Source organism: Euprymna scolopes, chromosome 6, assembly GCF_053919585.1.
Source record: "Euprymna scolopes isolate OS-2025 chromosome 6, ASM5391958v1, whole genome shotgun sequence".
Lineage (NCBI taxonomy): Eukaryota > Metazoa > Mollusca > Cephalopoda > Sepiida > Sepiolidae > Euprymna > Euprymna scolopes.
The window spans coordinates 93,667,236-93,685,182 of NC_136487.1; the positions used below are offsets into that span (position 1 = coordinate 93,667,236).

The following is a 17,947-nucleotide window of genomic DNA, read 5'->3' on the forward strand; positions in this document are numbered from 1 at the left end:
ATACAAGTTGTTCACTTTAGCAATATCAAATTACTTGACAATCACATTTTTTTATGCATTTGAAAAGTGATAACGTACATACCAACATTAATGTACTATTATATAGATGACTGATGTGATATTACTATTATTGACAAAGAACATGCAGAAGATTATTTAATAATAAAAAAAAGGGATTGTGATTTAAATAAGCAAGTAAAACACTATTTTAAAATAGATAAATTGTTTCACTTTTCCCCCCAGGTTGTTTTTGTTTTCTTTTCTAAATAAGTGTAAATCATTAAGTTTTAATTTTCCACCTTTAGTTGATAAAGGGACTAGAAGTTCTGAAACCAAACATGTTTCAACATACAATAAAAACCATAGTAGGTCTAATAAAAGTTTGGTTCTTATTCAGAATTCCTCCCCATATTAAAAAACAAAAATAAAGAAAATCTGTACCTGTGACAAAATGAAAATATCATATTACAAAAATTATGTAAATTGATCAAGTAGTTTTATTTTTAAATAAAAAAATCAAATTTTATGAGTAACAGAAGAGTGTCTATTTTGTCCGCTATTTTGAAAACAATCTACAAAAAAAAAAAGCAAAGGGAGGTAACTCAATCATTCAAATTTGCACGATTTACATTGTAATGCACATGAATTCCCATTAATTGCTTAAAAAATTGTACCTATTTACTATGCCTCCCCACGGGACAGAGTTAAACACCAGAGTCGTTTTTTAACGTGGAGATTACATTGTAATGCACATGAATTCCCATTAATTGCTTAAAAAATTTGCAATTTAGAGTCAAATTTTAAAAAGTGAGCTAGCTTTGCTTAAAGAGCCTGACCTATTTACTGACCAAATCACTCCTAGTATTAAAGTCTCTACTTTATTTTAAATTATTTATGTTTATATAATCATTATATTATTACTTTAGCTAGAACAATCTTTTCTCTACCTTTCTGATTTTATAATTAGTATTTATTTTATGGTTAAGAATTTGACAAGGAGCAGTTAGGTTTTTGATATTTTAACATTGTGAGTTGTAAAGGGTTATCTTAGCCAATAAAAGACTACTTGGAACACAGAGAGTATATTTTTTCTTGTATAAGTAATCAATTTATACATTGAATAAACATGCTATTGTAATACTCACCAGAGTAGCAAGCGTCCGCGTATTTGTGCATTGTGTGGATGTGCATGCGAGCAGTGGCATGACAGAGAAGGGGAGGACTTGCCACAGGGAAGTGTTGGGTGGGAAAAGAGAAAAAAATGATGGTGCCTGGTGTTTTATAAATTGTGGTCTCGTGAGATCGCGAGAAAACAGAGGGCACACATGCAAATGAGACAGGGTGAAAAACTGCATAAAAAGCAAGCTTGAGTGAGAGGAGGAAACAGTGTCGTTTACAGTCACGAGGGTATTGTGTTACTATTGTAAGTGTTGGTGACGATTGAAGTTGAATTCGAGACAAGCTATTTCGGCTATTGCTGTGAAAAATGACTGACTCAAAGTTTGATCTGAAACTGATCCCAGATGGGTCCACATCTGTCGTTGACTGGGTTGAGAGGGTCGAGTTGACCTGCAATCTCTGTGAGGTAAAGAGAGTGCACACTGTGATTCCCCTGAGATTGGCTGGGGGCGCTCTGAGTGTGTATCAGCAACTTAGTGCCACCGAGAAGGCTGATGTGACCACTATAAAAAATGCGTTGTACAAGGCATTTATAATGGATCCTTGCACGGCTTATGAAAGATTCGCCTCCAGGAAGCTCATGCCGGGAGAAACCGTGGATGTGTTCTTTGCAGAATTGAAGAAACTTGCTGTGCTGTTTGGCAATGGAGTGTCAGAGAGGACATTGGCATATGCATTTGTGGCCGGCCTTCCCACCCGTGTTAAGCAATTGTTGAGAGCCTCTACCAGTGTGTCCGCAACGTCTATGGAGCACTCTATGGAACGCGCCCAAGCTATCATCGGAGATGAGGAGGACCTGGGAGAACCAGTTGTGATGGCGACAAAGGCAGCCCAGAACGAGGCCGGGAGATTCCCAGTCTGAGCCCCAGACAAGATCTAAGTGATGCGCAACCTACAATAATTGTGGCTGTGAACCGAGTGCCCTGCTCAGCTCTTCTCGACTCCAGCTGCTCACATACTATCATGAGTGCCAGATTGTGTCGGACCTGGACTAAAAGGAACATTAAAGTAAGCACAATAGGCAGCGAGACACAAGCATGCTGTGGAGCTGGAACCGTGAAGGTCCACAAGGACTCTGGTGTCGCCGCGGAAATTAATGTGTTGGTGACACGAGGGGATTTACTGGGGTTCGATGTACTGCTGGGCTATGATGCTATCAAGGCACTCATCGAAAGAGACGGGAGCATGCACTTTTTAAAAAACTCAGTGTGGGCTGCAATCCACATCGATCGCCTTGACTTTAAGGTGGGCTATGACTATAGTCAGCAGGCCTGGACTGCATCATGGAAGTGGACCAAGGGAAGGGCACCAACCGAATTAAAGAATTGCGTCGCAGAATACCCTATACCTGATGAGGCTCGTGATGAGTACGAGCAAGAGCTTGAGGCGTGGATCCAAGATGGATGGCTGATCCCCAACTCCGAGAAGCTTGGTTTGCCCAAGGGTCTGATACTCTTAATGGTGGTTATCCAGCATAACAAGTCAAAAGTAAGACCAGTGCTAGATTATCATGAGCTCAACCAGTACACTGAGGCTAACACTGTCGATGCTGACGTGTGCGCCAGCAAACTGAGAGAATGGCGTCAGAAGGGTTCAATATGTCAATATTAGACCTGCGGAAGGCCTATTTGTAGGTGCGAGTAGATGAGACGCTGTGGCCATTCCAGACAGTGCAGTTTCGGGGTCATAGATACTGCCTAATACAACTCGGCTTTGGTCTGAATGTGATGTGGCACCGCAGATCATGAAGACCATTGTGAATGCGGTGTTGTCTCAAGAAAAGACCACTGAGGATGCAACATCAGTCTACATTGATGATGTGTACATCAACGAGGACATAAAATCTGCATTGCGTGTCAGGGAAAAATTGGCTCAGTTTGGTCTGCAGTTCAAGAATCCTGAACGTCTGAGGGATGGAGCGCGCGTATTGGGATTAGATGTCTGTGAGGAAGACGGCACCCCATGATGGAGGCATGGCAGTGGGATGAGGTGGACCTTTTTTTCCTGGTGTGGGAAACTTGTTGGACACTTATCAGCCTGTGGCTGGCTCTGTGTAGCTATGGGTGTCATCAAACGCAGAGCAAATTTGGTAACCACAGGTTGGGGCGATGTGCTTGACGATGCTCTTCTAACTCTGATGGTAACTGAGATCCTAGAGAGAGCCAACAAGGAGGAGCTTACCCGTGGAAAATGGTGTGTTGATGCAGAGCACGTAAATGTGTGGGTTGACGCTAGTTCATTGGCATTGGGAGTCGCATTAGAGCAAGGAGGGAATGTGTTTGAAGACGCATATTGGCTGCAACCCGTGAGTGATGCTCAGCACATCAACTTAGCAGAGCTGGATGCTGTTGTAAAGGGAATAAATCTCACACTGCAATGGCAATCGAAAAAACTGCACCTGTACATGGATTCTCTCTGCGTCTACCACTGGGTGTCTGATATGCTTTCAGGATGGACAAGAATCCGCACTAAGGCAGCCAGCGAGATGTTGATCCGGCGAAGGCTAGACATGCTGAAGAGTCTGGTCTCTGAGTATGGACTATCAGTGGGGGTAACGCTGGTAACATCACATTGTAATCGTGCCGACCAACTAACCCGTGTACCTCACAGATGGTATGGAGCCGTGAAGATGGGTGTGGAGCATACTGCTCGATCTCGCACAGTTGCAATTGACGCGATTAGCCCATGTCAAATACAGAAGATTCATGCACAGAGCAGACATTCAGGTATCAAGAGAACAGTGTATTTTGCGAGGCGTGTGGACCCAGCAGTGACAAAGGCAAATGTCAGGCAGATTGTCAGGTACTGTGAGGCGTGTTAGTCTATTGATCCTGCACCAGAGCAATGACGAAAAGGACGATTGGACGTCAAGAAGGTGTGGCAGTAGGTGGTGATGGACATTACCCATTACAGTGGTAAACCCTTTCTAACTATTATCGATTGTGGACCCACACGTTTTGCGGTATGGCAACACATGATTAGACAGGACTCGGCAAGTGTTGTTCGCATCTTGTCATCCATCTTTTCTGAATGGGGTGCGCCGGAAGAGATCTTGATGGATAACGATGCTGCTTTTTGTAGCCAACAAGTTCAGGAGCTGTTAGATGAATCGGGCATCTGACTATGGCTGCGATGCGCTCATGTGCCATCAGGGAACAGCATCGCTGAAAGGAGCCATCATAGCATTAAGAGAATTGCTGCCAGAAAGCAATGTACCATTACGGAGGCCATGTATTGGTATAATGTCACGCCAAAGGATGGGAAATTACCTACAACAGCACCAGCCAATGCCATGTACACATATCGTGTTAGACTAAAGGGAATTGATGCTGCACAGCCAGTCAACCAGAAAAGACATGCCAATATGAGGTAGGGGATCCAGTTTGGGTGAGACCACCTGGAAACTGGTTCACCACCAAATTCAAGCGAGGACGAATCTCTGGGGTGATCAGCCAGCAGTCGGCCCTAGTTGACGGAACCTCGCGCCATATGCGCAATCGTGCATCAACAACTACAGAGGAGAGCAATGAATCCTCAAGTTATGAGCTACTGATGAACGAAATCAACAGACCAGAGAGTGATGATTATAGTTCATCTGATGCGGCGGAAACAAAATCAGAACCAGACCCGAAACTAGAACCTGAATCTGAATCAGAATCAGAACCTATGAATGTGCCCCTTTGCAGAAGTAAGCGGACTAGGAGACCAACCCTGCAGTGCACTCTGTGTGATCATCAGATCAGGGTGGAGTGTAATACCCACCAGAGTAGCAAGCGTCCGCATATTTGTGGATTGTGTGGATGTGTGTGCGAGCAGTGGTGTGACAGAGGAGGGGTGGACTTGGCGCAGGGAAGTGTTGGGTGGGAAAAGAGAAAAAAAATGGCGCCTGGTGTTTTATAAACTGTGATCTCGCGAAATCGCAAGATCACGAGAAAACAAAGGGCACACATGCAAATGAGACAAGGTGAAAAACTGCATAAAAAGCAAGCTTGAGTGAGAGGAGGAAACAGTGTCGTTTACAGTCATAAGGTTATTGTGTTACTATTGCGAGCGTTGGTGACGATTGAAGTTGAATTCAATACAGATATTGTTACTCACTTGAAGGTCATATTGAGTACAGGTTGTTTGTTGACTAGTTGTGTAATTGTTGTTTCTAGGCTGCTAAGAAATAGATAAAAAAAGAAAATGAACATGCAATCATTGAAGTGAATATTACTGATGAAATGATATGAATGTTTGTAACTTTAATACCAAGAAATGTGAATAGTTTATATATATATATATATATATACATATATATATATACTAGCAAAAGTACCTGTCATTGACTGGGTTCAAAAACAGCCTACAGAAAATGGACTCTGATTTATGAAAGTATGATAGGTTATGAAAAGGAAGGATTGTAAAGAGATAGCTTCGAATTTGCGGGTATCAAAACCAAAACAAAATATGATGAAAGTAAAAAATAAAATAGATAAACCCCATAATTTATTATACCATACCTGTTCACACTGAAACACTTATCACAATATTCTGTAGATCTATATTAAAAAACCTTGTTAAACTTTGTGACACATTTCCATTCTATGGAGATCAGGTGCGAACGAACACCTCATAATTTTATTATACCATATTTCTTCAAACTGAAACATAATTATCAAAGTATACTTACGCAGATAGATATGAAAAGTATTTATTAAAATTTGTGCTTATTTCCATTCTATGGAGGCCAGGCGCGAACACAGACCCCACAATTTTATTATACCATCCCTATTTAAGTTAAAACATACTTATCAAAGTATTATTATGTACATCTATATCAAAAACACTTGTAAACGTTTAATATTTTAATTTTTTATTTCCATACTTTGTGGACCAGGCACGTATGCAGATCCCACAATTTTAATGAATCATCATTATGCCAGATCAAACATACCCATTCCTGTGTCTCGATACATCTTCTATCATTATATGTGATCAGTTTTCTATAATAGTCAACCATATAGGAGCCTATTTGTGACCAGACACACACAGACGTTCAGCTTTATATTATATATATATATATATATATATATATATTAGTTTTTAGTGGATGAATGGAGTTTAGAGTAATTTCTGTAGGAAATCTTGAGTAGGAGAGCACAATATAATACAGCACAAGAAAAAGAGCTAGAAAAAAAAATTGATACAACATTTTAACCATTTCTCATAATTTACCAAGATCAGCAAGATTTTTCAGATATGTTTCAGTTATCACACTGCTAGCCAGAAATTACTTTGAGGAATCTTGCTCATCCTGGGGAGATGAAATAAATATAATGAGAAATGACTAAAATGTTCTGTTAATTTTTTTTCTTTTTAAATATATATATATTTCCCCCAAACCTCTAGCCTTTCTCATATGTTTAATCTCCCCTTTTTTCGAAATAGGGTACGATTATGAATAAATTTACTTTATGTATGAAAACCAAAGAAGGGAGATATAACATATGAGAAATATTTGGAATCAAGTCTTCCCTTACTGTTATTTTAGATCATTTGAAACCATAGCAGCAAGTCTTAGTCTCCCCTCCATCAAGGCCAAAGGTTTTGGGGAAATAGCAGATATTTTGTAATTCATATGCAAAACCAAGGTGCTCATTTTTACGTTAAATTCATATAGAAAAGTAATCCCCACTCTAAAATGTTAAATTTTATATTTTTTTCAAAATTTTGCCTTTCAAATTATTTATAAAGGCAGTTTTAACGTATTAGGCAAAAAAAAAAACAATAAATCTCCATTTTTTTTAGGGGTTAAAAGACGCTGGGTCACATAAAAATTTACCAACCATTTTTATACAGACTTTTAAAAACTGTTTTACTTTATACTATTACATCTTCGATTTTAACAAATATTCAATTAATAGTAGATAGATTAAAAAATATTAATTCAATTTGTAAGTCACATAACTATGAAAAACATGCAGACACACATGAAGTTGTCTGATAATTCTATTAATATAGACGTAATACATACACACAGATATTATAAAAAAAAGAATATGTTAGGTGTGCTTACTTGTCTTTGTATTGGTTGTGTTGCGTTGGTGTAGCTTATGTTCTGGGTGAGGAGTGGGGTTTGTGTGACGACTGTAGCTGCAACATTATTATTAGTGTTGACCATAGGAATGGAGCGCAGTTGATTCTGAGCCAGGATAGGAGGTGGAGCACATCGACTTTGTTTATGGCTGACGAAAGCAGGCAATGATGTGAATTGCTTCTTACATCGGCCACATTGGAAAATGTCATCATCTTCCGCTGCAATTAGACATCAAGAGAGTTTGATTTAAAGAAAATGTGAAAAAAAAATGCAGTTTCTTTTTCAATATTTAGAAAACGTTTTTTTCTTTGTTATTTTTAAAGTAAAATCATATGAGAATACAAAAATAGCTGAACTTTTTTATTATGAAAATAGGAAAAAATAATAAAATCTGTTTAATCACAATTTTCATTTTGTTAAAAGATATAATTTTCACAATGATAAAAAACATGTATGACATGTTTTTACTTAAAATGATTTGGAAATGTTTCTCCCATGAAAGAATAATTAATAAGTATTTGAGATTCTTTAAACGAGAAGCGAGGTATTTATTGAACCATGCTCTTTCACGTAGTCGGTTGAAAGTAAACGCTGCTCTACCTATGCGTGTTTGTAGCTCCTGTTCAATGGATACTCCCTTGTTGATGTTGGATCCAAGATACACAAAGTTCTTGACAGTTCGTGGCCATTGATGGTGATTGGTGATGCGTCACCCTGGTGCATCACAACTGTCTTCTTCACACTGATTACTAGTGCGAACTCCGCACAAGCAGCACTCAATTTGTCAAGCAGTCGCTGGAGTCCACTTGCGGAGTGCAAGACCAATGCACCATCGTCTGCAAACAGCAGCTCAAGTATTAGGACTTTTCGAATCTTGGTTTTGGCATGTAGGCGAGCCAAGTTAGAAAGTTCTCCATCAGAGCGAGTATGAAGGAACACACTCTCTTCATCCTTGTGATTTCCAAAAGCGTGATGCAGAAGAACTGAGAAGAAGATGCTAAAACAGTGTGAGAGCCAACAGACAATCTTGCTTGACTCCACTGCACACGGAGAAGTTGTCAGACTTGTCACCCTCGAAGAAGACTGCAGCTGTCATGTTGTTATGGAGTGATCTTATCAAACTAAGAAGAGTTGGTGGACAGCCCAACTTTTGTAGGATGGAAAACAGACCATCTCTACTGACCATGTCAAAAGCTTTCATGAGGTCCACAAATGCGATATGGAGAGGTCTATGTTGTTCTCTGCATTTTTCCTAGATTTGATGCACTGAAAATATCATGTCCGTGGTTGAGCGCCCACTGCGGAAGCTGCATTGTGATTCTGGATAAACATGGTTTTCAATCTGCTGGAGCCTTGGAGCACTCTGGCAAAGACTTTGCCGGTGACACGGAGTAAAGATATACCACGGTAGTTATTGCAATCTCCTTTGTCTCCTTTCTTGAATATCATACTATATATAGAAATAAATGAAAGATTAAGACATGTTTTGTATATATTAATCAAATTGTGAACAAACAAATAAACAAACAGACAAGAAACGAATTTATATATATATATATATATATATATATATATATATATATAAGATCTGTTGGTGTCATGTTTTTTTAGCTATATGAACAGTTTTGAAATGCTGATTTATTTTTTTACTACCTAAGCAGTAAAGGGTTACCTGCCCTTTGTCTTTGCTTCGACTTGTTTTTTGTTTTTTTAGCAGGACACTATTTTTTTTTTTATTTATTAAATATTCAAATATTTACTCTATTTAAATATTTAAAAAATATTTTTATGCGGATAAAAATTTATCCAGGGACACGTGTTTTGGTTATCATGTCAATAGCATGATGTAGCGAATTCGATCTGTTACCAGTAGGTATAGCCATGCTGATGACAGGTGATACTCAGAAACATGTATCTATGGATAACCTTTTAAGCACGTAAAAATATTTAAAATATTTAAATGAAATAAATATTTGAATATTTAATAAATAACTGAGAATATGTATATATATATATATATATATATATATATATATATATATATATATATACTCCTATAAATTCGTTTTTCTTTTGTGTGTATTGATATTCATATTAAAAACCCTCTTTTCTGTTATTATTTATTTGCTCTCCCACTAAAGCAAAATGTGGCACGAAGTCGTTTTTAATGTGGGGTTAAACCAGCTCCCTGAAAAAAAGGCAAAAGGGGCACTCTGGTTGGGACCAAAAAATAATAATTATTATTATAGTATAAAGGGTTTCACCTCCATTGACCGGGACAAATTACCTTAAGTGCAGCATCTGCAGAACAGATACTACACTTTGATCCCGGCCCAAAGGCCAAGAACAACAGGGTATTTATTTGCTCCCCCACCGAGCAAATTAGGCACAAGGCCGATTTTTAATGTGAGGAGTGAAGGGAAAATGGGGCCCCACTCCCCAGGGAGTAGGGGAGCTGGATAGTGACAATTGGTATGAAGGGTTGCCCCTACATTGACTAAGTTCTTATATGTGGGGTTGCCTCCACATATGGTCTTTGCTTGTAGTATCTGCCGGAATAGATACTACACTTTGATCCTGGCCCAAAGGCCAAGAACAACAGAAAAAACGCAACCCTCTTTTCTATTTATTTAAATATTTATTTAAGAAGAAAAATCACAAATTTTACAGAATTTTAGGGTTAAAATTATATAAAACAGGCAACTAATTCTTTTTAAATGTGGCATGAGGCCAGAAAGGGTGTGTGGGGGGGGGAAGATGGGTGTCGGGGGTCGTCCACTTGTCTATTCCCTATCACTAGTTGCAATCACCACAATACCGCATTCACTCTAGGAGTTGTACATATTGTCATCTGGGGCTTTAAGTAGTTAAAGCCCCAGATGACAATATGTACAATTTTTTTTTTTTTTTTTTTTTTTTAACAATAAAATTATATACAATGGCTTTTTTTTTTTTTTTTTTTTTACTTTATATTTACAATGAAATAATGACAAAATGGAAATTGTGATGTGTATGATATATGCGGATGAAATTGTGATGTGTATGATATATGCGGATGATGGGCGGGGATAATGAGAGCCTTAAAACACCCCAAAATAAAGAAAAATAACAGTAATAAAAAATAAATGAACCAAATAAAACGTTAAACGGTGAATGTGTTAGTACTGACTCACCCTTACCTATTTGATTTTGAAATGCTTCCTGTTTTCCGGTATCGGCCGAAAACAAGGGAGCACTTCCTAAGAGGGAGTGGGCACAGCTACGGACAAAATAAAGGGGGGGGGGAAGGGATATTCGGTGACCTCCAAGAAAAATAACATCGGGACAGGTTGGGACTAAAATAAATTATCAGGACTGGGCTTCTTTGGAGGTATCCTAACACCTAAAAATAAAAATTGGGGACATGGAACTCATTTATACCAACTAGCTAAGGGACTGATCCACTACGGGATTATCTTGATCTGGTCTGGGGGTTGCTTTTACGGTCGGCGTGTGCCATGCCTAGGCAGGGAACATGTACTCAAGCTTGTTTCGTACAAACGCACATAAACTAGTGGTGTGAATCCACCTCCTACTAAACTGTGAGCGAGATAACCTCCTTCTATCGCATCTGATTTTGATTTTAAGTTGGTGTTTAAAATACAAAATCAGATCCCGATGAGAAGGTGGCTCCCCCCCACGCCCTATCTCTATGCGTGAAACCCACACTACCAGTCTAGCTACGGCCAAGGTCGCTAGGAACACCATTCGTTCCTCCCTAGGCCACAAGGGATCTGCGTTGTAGACAACGGATGCTAAATCCAGGATCGTCACCTGATCGGGGACGATGCGAGCCGTGACCTCACTGACATACTCCCAGAATTCACGGAGCTTGGAACAAGTATAAAAAGCATGTTCTACGGTTTCTAAGCTATCTTCGTCGCACCGTGGACAAAAGGGACTAAATACCATACCAATTCTAAACAATATGTCATTGAGGGGTAGAGCGTTTCTAACCAATCGCCAGGTCAGGGAAAATTCGGAATTGTTAAGGTATCCCCGGCCTGGCGCCCAATTCCACAGAGAGTGAACCTCCCCCTCCGACAGCTGCAGCCGCTCCCCAAGCGGGTCCGAATCGGTCCCCACCACTAATCCCCGATATAATGCCCTTCTAGGTTGTGCAAGGTCCAAGGACCCTGGCATCGCTCTAAGCGCATTTCGGCATTCGTTGAAGAATCTTGATTGCCCTCTCGGCCTTCTTTGGCATTCAATTAAATGATTGGGGATAAGGTCGGGAAAAGCTGCACCGACCGCGGGACCCCAATCAGACTCCTCAATCAGAGTTCTACCCAGGAACGCCAACCTTTCGGCATTTTTGTGATTAGCCAGGTCAGGCATCCCCAGGCCCCCATCTTCAAGACGTTGAGTGCAGACTTGTCTACGGACAAGCGGCCGTCGCTCATTCCACAACAGTAAGAAGAGCGCACGCGTTAAGGCCGCCATGCGGACCGCAGGCAGAGGAAGTACAGCCAATCGGTAAAGGATCAGCGGAAACACATAAGTGGCGCATGCCTCCGCCCTACCTTTAAGGGACAATCCCCTTCGAAGCCAAACCCTGACAGACGCTTCGACCTTGCTCTGTACTTCCGACCAGTTCTTATCTAGACATAGTCAGCGATAACAATCTGCAAACAATTCGCCAGCACTCGGGCTAGGATTTTTAAATCCGTATTCAGCAACGTGATTGGCCTAAAATCATCTATCCCCCCAACATGTGTGTCGTTCTTCTTCAGAAGTGTGACCACTCCTTTGGTAACCTGACTCGGGATAGATCCCGTGTCAAACCAGTGGTTAAACACACCCGTCAGAATCGGAACAAACATGTGCGACATCCTCAAGTAAAGTTCGTAGGGTAGTCCATCCAGTCCTGGTGATCTGTTATAGGTGACCTGCTTCATAGCAGCTATGACCTCACACTCTGTAACCCGACCATCGCAACCAGCCGCTCGGGCCGCCTCCAGGCGGGGCGAGCCAGCCAAATAGTTGCCAAACTCCTGGACGCGGAACCTGGACAGCTGCGCAAAGAGATCTTCAAAGTGCACTCGAAACCGCTCGCAAATCCCCCGAGCCGACACTAAGGAGTCCCCTTCCGGGCTCTGAATTTTACGAATGTAGTTATCCGATTTGCGCCCGAGCGAATAGACTCGTTCGGCTTTGTCAACACTCACAGCTTCGTTGGGCATCTTTTTAATTCTAGCCCTAACTACCTGGCCCTGATATCGCTCGCTAACCAAACGACTCAGGTCCGCCTTAGCTAACCCTATTTCTAGGGAATCCCCCCCAGCCACCGCCCGGGATAGTCTATCCTCTAGATGCTTCTCTGCCTTGGCCCTATCTAGCGCGAGGCGTTGGCCATATTTGACAGAGAAGTCTCTAATGCTAGATTTGGCGTTTACCCACCACTTACTCCCGGTAACCGCCCCCACTAATCCCTTCTGTATGTGTTTAGTTAGCCTTTCCCGAAAGTCACCTATCTCCAGTAGGGAGGTATTTAACTTCCAGTACCCAGCTAACTTGGGGTTGCTATCTAAGTCTAACCTGGCCACAAGTAGTTTGTGGTCAGAGTGGCCTAACCAGTGGAACGTGGGACAAGATATGTATTCTATGTTGCCTCTTCTAACTAACAACCGATCCAAGTAAGTACTTGAAGCGGAAGGCCTGCTAGAGAGCCACGTCCACGTCTCCCGCCCCGGGTGATCCACCCGATACCTGTCTACCAGATCGCATCTAGCCATCAGGTCCGACAGACTGGTTTCACACCCATCCGTCTCGCTAGTCCCGCCCACCTTATCTGCCCTGGGGTCAAGGATGGCATTCCAATCACCCACTAGTATTAACCGTTCCGAACCCCCGAGAAACACCTCCAACCGCCGGAAAAAGGAAACCCGCTCCCGTACGCAATTGGGCGCATACACCACGACGACTCGAAACACTCTATTTGCCACGGCAACATCGGCCACGATCAGTCTACCATCAGCATCCGCGTGAACAACGCTAACCGTTGCAGAAAGGGTACGCCTAACTAACAAAGAAACCCCCCTACTTTGACTATCACCGTATGTTGAAAAGACATCATAATGCCCCTCCAGCACCCGATGATCGTCAACGCAATCGTAGTGAGTCTCCTGTAACGCAGCCACATCTATATTCATCGACATGAGGTCCCTCAGTACCCTAGCGGCTTTGCTTCGGCACCTCATGCCCCTAACGTTCAAACTACACAAGCTCAAGGACATGGCCATTGTGTCTAGATATCCGCAACCACCGACCTAAAGTCTTTGCTAGAAAGGGTGCCGCAGGACTGGGCGAGGTTTCCCGAAAGCAACTCGGACGTTACTCGTTCGTCTCGCGCAATACCTCCGACATCCAGGGGAAACGTTAATTTAAGGGCCCTATACAAACAAGGGTGGACGTAAATAGGAACCCTACCTTCGCATCTCGGCGCCAGCTGATCGAGGGAGTCATGCCTCTCTTCCACCAACTTTAAATCTGGAATCGCCCCCCTGGCGTCGTCGATCATATTCCACATGGCCTTCGTGCGTCCAGTTTTTGTATGGCGCACAAAGGTCATGACTAGGGGGGGGCGTCTGGGAAGTTTTTAGGGTTGGTAACACTTTTCCCGTCGATTATTTTCATTTCTCTAAGCGGCTTAATCAGGCCCCTATGGCGCTGCGTTATATACGTGTCAGCGTGAAGGGGGTCTACTTCGCAAATCCGGTCTCCAGGAAGGTAGGGGAGCTTTTTCGTCTTTTCACTCCTTACAGGAGATACAGAGGCGGCTCTTCTACCGCTGTTGGTTTTTGTCACCGGCTTCTCCCGGGGCAACGAGCGGGCACCGGTTGGGGGGGTATCGAAAAGGGATGGGGATTTTGGTTCAGCCGATGAGGTTAGGGTAGGGGTTTTGGGTGGCTGCACCGTAGAGACAGTCTTCTCTACATTCATAGGGGACGGGGAACGGGACCCTGCCTCCTTGTTTTTTCTCGCCTTCTTTTTAGTTTCCTTTTTCGGCACTTGGTACTCTACCACAGTAGCCGTTTCCTTATCGTGCTCCCCTTCTGAGTCAGACGAGGAGACCGGATGCATTCTTTTCTGGCCGCTAACAACTTCTTTAGTGGTAACGTTGGTGGAAGAGACCGTTGACGACACTGTGGGAACCGGCTGACCTTGTACCTCAGGGGGCTGCTCTCTTGTGGAGGGGGTCTTGGTGGTTCTGCCATTCTTCTTTACCACTGTAGTCCAGCCGTCCGACGTTGTTGCTTCTTTGCCCCCTCCGGTTAGCTTCTCAGGGGCTGCTGGTACCACTGCCGCCGGCTTTGCTACTACTACTACTGTCTGTGGGTTTCTTTTCGGACATTCCCGTGCCATATGGCCCTGCTGTTGACAATTCCAACAGTGGGGCCTGTGACCTTCTACTATAATGCTCATCGACCATATGTCGCACCTGAGCATGGGGGGGATGTTTTGTAATCCTTCCTTGTCAACACGCATTTTTAGGTTGTAGTCCCCTACCATAAGGTTACGGGGACCACGGACAGGAATGACGGACTCTACGTCCCCATATTGACTCATAAAAGCCCCTAATTGCTCAGGGCCGAGAATACAGGGGACTCCCAAAATAGACACGTTCGTCCGCGTCTTACTTAAATATTCCGGCTTAAGTCGAATATGTCGCCACGTGTGTTCCGATTTGAATATATTGACGGCGTCTTCCTCTTTGGGCAGTAGTAAATCCCACACTGCATAGCTTCTACGGCAGATATAGGTTGCGGGGATATTTAATTCCCCCAGAATTTTCGCCATGTCGTCTTTCGGCACACCGGTTAGCGCTCGTTTCTTTGTGTCTATGGAGACTAACGATATTATTCTCTTTGAAAGTTCTTTCATAGTTTTCGGTTCTACTCTAATAACATTACCGTCGGTCAAATCCTTATATTTTGTATCGAATAACCGGCGGTAATCCCCGGGAGTTAGTTGCGACTGGGGGCCCCAGTCTTTGACCACTGCCACCACGGCCGTCTGCGGTGTTGATATTATCGTCTGTGACACTGTTAACAGCGGTGATTTCTGTCCCGGGGCAATAATAGAACCGGACGAGTCTATTGTTTGTGAACTCCCTGGCAACGTCGGCCACTCTCCCGGCTTCTCCCTTGGGGACGACAGTTTAGGGGTCAGTGCCGGTTCTTTTGTGGCTGTGGCACTAGCTGCCCCATTCTCTCTTTCAGTCTGAGCAGCCCCCTTTCTTTTTTCGTTGACGCGACTTTCTCGCTTGTCGTAGTAGCAGTTCTTGTCTGTTGCATTCATCAGCGCTACTGTCGCTGCTACTAAATTCTATGTCGGCTTGCCTCGCGGCGTTCAACTGTTCATTTAGAAGCGTTAACATGTTAATGGCCTCTTCCCTGTCGTCCGGCAACCCGTTCGAAAACGTCTGTTCTGACTCGGTGTTCCTCAATATTGAGATATCTCCAGAGGTTGCTGGTTTAATTCCCGACCCTATGGGCGGGAGGGCTGACAGTTAAAGCCCTCTTCCTCGGGTGATTCCACTGAGTTGGAACACCTCTTTCAGCTGGCCTAAATCTACTGCTACTACTATTACTGCCGGGAACAGCAGTACGACTAGTTACGTGAGAGTCGCTGCCTAACGCAAACGATTCCCCTAGATTAGCGGTGCGGGGGACAACACCGAGTTTTGTGCGGGGATCAACACTAATCCATCCTAGTGGTCTGTCTACTGGGCCTGAACCGGCGGGCGTGTCGGGGACACGAACGCCAGAAACCGGGTTAGGCGGGGGGTCAGAACTCGGACCACATGGCGGTAGAATTTTTCCAAGGCCTAATCCGGTGCTCAGAGGTGGCCGAAGCCCCCTCTGGGAACCGGACCCCGGGCTAGACATGTCTGCACTGGAGCCCGGCCCAGTTACCCTCCTCCTCTGCGTCTTCTTCCCGGTTGGCCTGGCTGAAGTTTCCGTTGGATATGACTTCGAATAACCACCTCAGACGCAGACCGGTCGAGTCGGAAAAAGAGACAACCTGAAATAATTCGTAAACAAGACAGTTAATAGCCTCGCGGGGAGGCAGAAAAATAAAAACAAGGCTCACCCGCCCAACAGGGACCGGCAGCCGGTCTTTGGACAGCAGCAAAACGAAAACACAGCCGAACTCAACGCTCTTTTCTACTTATTTAAAAAGAAAATACAATTTTCTTACATATGGGTTGTGGAATTGCATTCACTAGCAAAAGATCTAGCTAGTTTGCATATTCTTTTAAACATTCATTTGAAGTAATTCCCTATTAGTTGCTTCGGCTTTCTAATGGGATAATCACCTTTAGTTTACTATTATGTGTAATTATATTCATGCAGATATTCTACATGATTTATACTTGCATAATATTTGCGTAAGAAGTTTATAGTAAACACAAAATTGTTTCCATATATATTTATGTATACATATATATTTTTGTTGAACAAATTTTGCCTACCAAACTTCTCCAAGAGTTTTTGGTCTACAGACATGAAACTTCATATATAAGGTATTTGAATCCATACAAAACTTTATATTTGGGGGGGTTTTAGCCTGGAAAAATCGGTGCCAAAACTGTAAAAATTTAAAAAAATGAAATTTGCCAGGTGAAGGTCGAACGCCGGCATTACGAATGCATCACGTAGTAGCTATTGGTTCATGTTTTAATTTTTAGCCTTGCAGTAAATATGTTTTCATAGACCAGGCATTGACAGCAGAGGCAAAATAAATCATGAGCTGAACGTTTTGGTTTCGATTCTTGGTGGTGGCGCACAAGTCTTTTTTTTTTTAATACTTTTTAAATCATTACTATATATTGCACCCTATCTATCTATATAAGGAAGACTATTAAATTTATTTATACAAACATTAATGGCTACATATGTGCATACATGTTTCTGTAATCACCCGCATTGGGGGATTACGTCTTCAGGCCAAGAATCACCGTCGAAAACTGATATTTCAACCAAATACATTTTCCTATTTCGTTTGTCAAGTTAGAATGTAATCTGGACCTGCTCTGTTCACTCATTGAGCACTCTTTGGTAGACACATGTTGTTTCATTGGATGTACTTCTAGGAAACTAAACTCTACTGGCTATATAAGGAAGACTATTATACAGAAAGGCATTACTCACACTTTTTAATATATACATATGCACATAACCTTATGAACAGTACATAGTGCTCGATCAAAGCCAGGAAGAACTGCTAGTATATATATATATATATATATATATATATATATATATTAAATATTCAAATATTTATTTCATCTAGTATCTATAGGTAAAAAAATAATTGTTAATATTTATTTAAAAAGAAAAATATATATATATATATGAATGTTGTGCTTTTAAATGTGCCTATTAAAATAAATATGGAGGAATCTGCAGGATGAAATAATTAGTTTTCCAAATATCTACAAGTAGAGGAGAGGTAAGATAAAAAGACCACTTGTGCAATCCACTCTCTCCTTCATTTCAGTTACCATTAACAGTGTACCAATCAAATGAATGGAAACTCCTCTAGTCATGGAATGAAAATGTCATATTCCAAAATCAAGTAGTTTGGTTTTTGTTTTTTTTTTACTAGAAAAATCAAATTTTATAAAGAAGCGAGAATGTTTCA

General features: G+C 42.1%; 1 protein-coding gene across 2 annotated transcripts in view; it reads right to left on the minus strand.

Moving 5' to 3' along the window:
* The window catches only part of LOC145277801 (zinc finger protein 341-like), a 59,957-nt gene that overhangs the window by 23,985 nt on the left and 18,025 nt on the right, over nt 1-17,947 (minus strand). The window contains exons 3-4 of one of the 2 annotated variants that reach the window (XM_080129652.1): nt 7,238-7,476; nt 5,278-5,337 (exon numbers count right to left, since the gene is read on the minus strand). In XM_080129652.1, the coding sequence (XP_079985778.1) occupies nt 5,278-5,337; nt 7,238-7,476 (299 nt within the window). Of the gene's footprint in view, nt 1-5,277; nt 5,341-7,237; nt 7,477-17,947 lie in introns of both variants that reach the window. The other variant, XM_080129651.1, reaches the window with a different exon arrangement.